This window comes from Mercenaria mercenaria, chromosome 1, assembly GCF_021730395.1.
Source record: "Mercenaria mercenaria strain notata chromosome 1, MADL_Memer_1, whole genome shotgun sequence".
In the NCBI taxonomy this organism is placed as follows: domain Eukaryota; kingdom Metazoa; phylum Mollusca; class Bivalvia; order Venerida; family Veneridae; genus Mercenaria; species Mercenaria mercenaria.
In genome coordinates this window covers 101,327,090-101,330,220 of record NC_069361.1, presented here as the reverse complement: position 1 = coordinate 101,330,220, position 3,131 = coordinate 101,327,090, and the positions used below count along the sequence as shown (strand labels likewise).

At 36.9% G+C, this 3,131-nt stretch overlaps 1 protein-coding gene across 1 annotated transcript; it reads left to right on the top strand.

The window, feature by feature from the left end:
* The first annotated feature begins 443 nt into the window (after positions 1-443).
* Positions 444-2,657, top strand: LOC128547097 (uncharacterized). Its single transcript, XM_053518820.1, has 3 exons — positions 444-524; positions 916-990; positions 2,153-2,657. The coding sequence occupies exons 1-3, from the start codon at positions 512-514 to the stop codon at positions 2,563-2,565; spliced, it is 501 nt and encodes a 166-aa protein (XP_053374795.1). The 5' UTR covers positions 444-511; the 3' UTR covers positions 2,566-2,657.
* The last annotated feature ends 474 nt before the right edge of the window (positions 2,658-3,131 follow it).

Sequence of the window (3,131 nt, the reverse complement as noted above, 5' to 3'; positions counted from 1 at the left end):
TAATTTTGTCTTGAGGCAATCAGGGAAGCGACATGTCAAATAAGTAAATACATCATTTTAGTCGTCAATGATTTCTATTTTCTAGTCTCTGTCGCTATCTAACATAACATACTTCCGCTTTCTTGTGTTCACCACTACAAACACAACATCCTTTTACCACAATATACCAATGACACATTACATAAAGTACGAAATAATATTTTTAAACCAAAGACAGCGTTATAAATTACCTACTGAGACGTGCCAAACGCGAACTCTAATAGACCCGCCATTTCATTTCTACGGTTACCCAGGCTTAACTGTTGATATCAGTCATTTTAATGTGACTCGCCGACAAATCACTTCACTAAAGAACGTTCAAACCTCACCATTTCATTTCTAGTTACTAAGGTACTAAAGTCAACTTTGCACTACAGTGCTTTCAAAACTATAGCTTATCTGATAACGTTACGGATGCACCGAATAACACAACATTACTCTGTAAGGGCGACTCAATTTTAGTTGGATTAGTATGGGAACACAAGGTACGGTTTTGAAATAGTTTAAAATTTATGGCGTTTCTTTTAATTATGAGATCTAGGACAAAGATCTAAGGTAACATTGCCACTATGATGAATGAGGAACGGCGTGACAGCAAATTTCAGTTATGCAATTTTATAACCTTAAAAGACTAGAAAAACTAACGGTCATCTTTTAAATTTTACGATTTTTTTTATCTAATGAATGTCCGTCTTTTGAATACCGAAGGCAGAATATTTCTTCAAAATAATTTGATTTAGAATTAAGTGGTTACCTTAAACAAGTAATCCAACATGTTTGTATAAACACATCGCCAAACTGATCTTTCATAGAACGATGTATTCTTATTATGACCATGTATAGAAAAACATAAGTACATGTATGTGTTTTTTTAAGAGAATTACGTCATCACGTTGGTTGTTCTGCTGGCTTACACGTGTTGCACCTCATCCTCCACCGTGCACAGAAATGGTATGTTTGAAGATATACTTACATGTTTAGATTATTATCAGCACATTCATCTACATTTCAAAGTCATGGTAAATGTTAAGACATAATAAGATATATCTGTATAAAATCTTTTTTTTTGTACGCGACAAGGTGAAAATTGTTTGATGTGTTCGAACATGCACTGGACTACCCTCTGAACCAAATATTAGGACCAGGTTTGAGTCAAAATAAACAGTATGTATAACAAACGCCTCACTATATGGCTGCGCAAAATATTTTTCACGAAATAGATAATAGAAACACAAGACAGGTGAAGTATAAAAAAAACATTTAGAAGATTCTTGGGTACTGCGGTCAATGCTACAAAATTAAACTGTGTCATTTTTATAAAAAAAAAAAGGACAAATATCAAACAGGGAATGCCATGTTCCAAAAACACAGCCTCCACGAAACGAAACCCACAGCACGCAGACGTGCACACTATAAACACACAAACACACTCGCATACAAAGCAAACACACGAGGACAAAACCAACAAATAAAGGAACACACTGAGTGGGGCGCCGCCTTGGAACGGTTAATGGCAAAAACACCACTGGGGAGCTTAATTAAACCGGTTCATGGTGCACACCCAACCTCACTCTTACCCCCACCAAAGACACGGGACAGTGTAAATAAAAGTAATCCCCACCAGGTGAATCTCTAAGTTCTAACACACGTAAAGAAAACAAAAAGGTATGGCATGTAAAACACAAAAAATGCTCCTATATAAATATAATAAAAGCAAACCTTAAAAACCAAAAATGTATGTTTATAAGCCGCTTTCAATTTGCCTACATTCAAATGAATTGGATGAATCTTTCAGTTCTGATACTGAACTAGCTCTGTACGTAGCATCTTTTTCTATCTCGCTTAATGTTGTTTTTATTTAAGAAAGTATGTTGTTCAACGAGGTGTTTTTCATGTACAGACAATCATCTAAATCACTTATGATTTATGCACGTGTCTCAGGGTGCTTGAACCAGGACGACTGTTCTGTCGAATGAGCTAAACGGCTTCCTTTCTCACATTCTATCCTATATTCATACTAGGACATACACTTTTACTTACCGGAATTTCATAACTGGGTTCTAGTGCTGTTCATCTGTATACTTCAGTACATATTTTGAGCATTTATTTTCAGATTTTACAAAAACAACTATACCACCACCAACAACAGTCCCTCCTGGCTGTTTCTACCACAACAAATATTATCCACCCGGATCACTTATTGAGAACGGTTATGATCCCAGCACCAACTGGTGTTACGGTACTCACTGCGACATGAACGGGCAGCTGCAGAACTGGGATGACTTTAACTGCAGGACAACACCGCCTACAACCATTCCACCGACCACAATACCAGGCTGCCTATATAACGGGAAGTACTATTCTCTCGGTTCAACCATCGATAAAGGATACGATCCGGATTCAAACTGGTGTTATGGTACATACTGTGACACGAACGGGCAGATTCTACACGGAGACGACTTCAATTGCGTCAAAACAACAACCGGGGCACCCACAACTACACTTGGCCCTCCACAAGTTGGCTGATGTTTACATTTAAACACTACAGAACTATGTGTTACTGCAATCATTATTTTTCATTGTAATCAATAAAAACAAAATAAAAACGTGAACTTATTCGTGATGCTTGTGTATTTTAAATGGTGTTAATTTTCTCAAAGTCGATATATTGCTAGACTTATCTTCGAGTGTTAGGTCAATCATATCAACTTGAACACCCACATTCTTACAGCACACAACTCATTCTGGCATCTAGCTTGCTCATACGCCTTAAAAACCAAAGACAAAGATCAAATACGAAAAGCCATGTTCCAAAACCGCAGCCTCCTTGAAACAAAACTCTATAGCAGCGTTTGTTAAAATGTGTAGAAGATAGGCATCTAATATAAATACTTAGACAAGTAAGATAATTTAGACATCAAAGACAAAAACAAAACAGACATTGAAGGAACAACAGTGGGACACCGCCTAGGAACAGACAGTGCCAGAAACACCACTTGGAGGCTTAAACCTTTTAATTCCCGCAATGTTCTAAAGTTGTAAAACGATATATAACTAAAAGTTATCACGCCTGAAGATAGTAAAAACAATCA

Coding starts and splice junctions, on each gene's coding strand:
- LOC128547097 (XM_053518820.1), top strand. Junction 991..2,152: donor CTCCACCGTGCACAGAAATG/GTATGTTTGAAG, acceptor ATTTATTTTCAG/ATTTTACAAAAACAACTATA.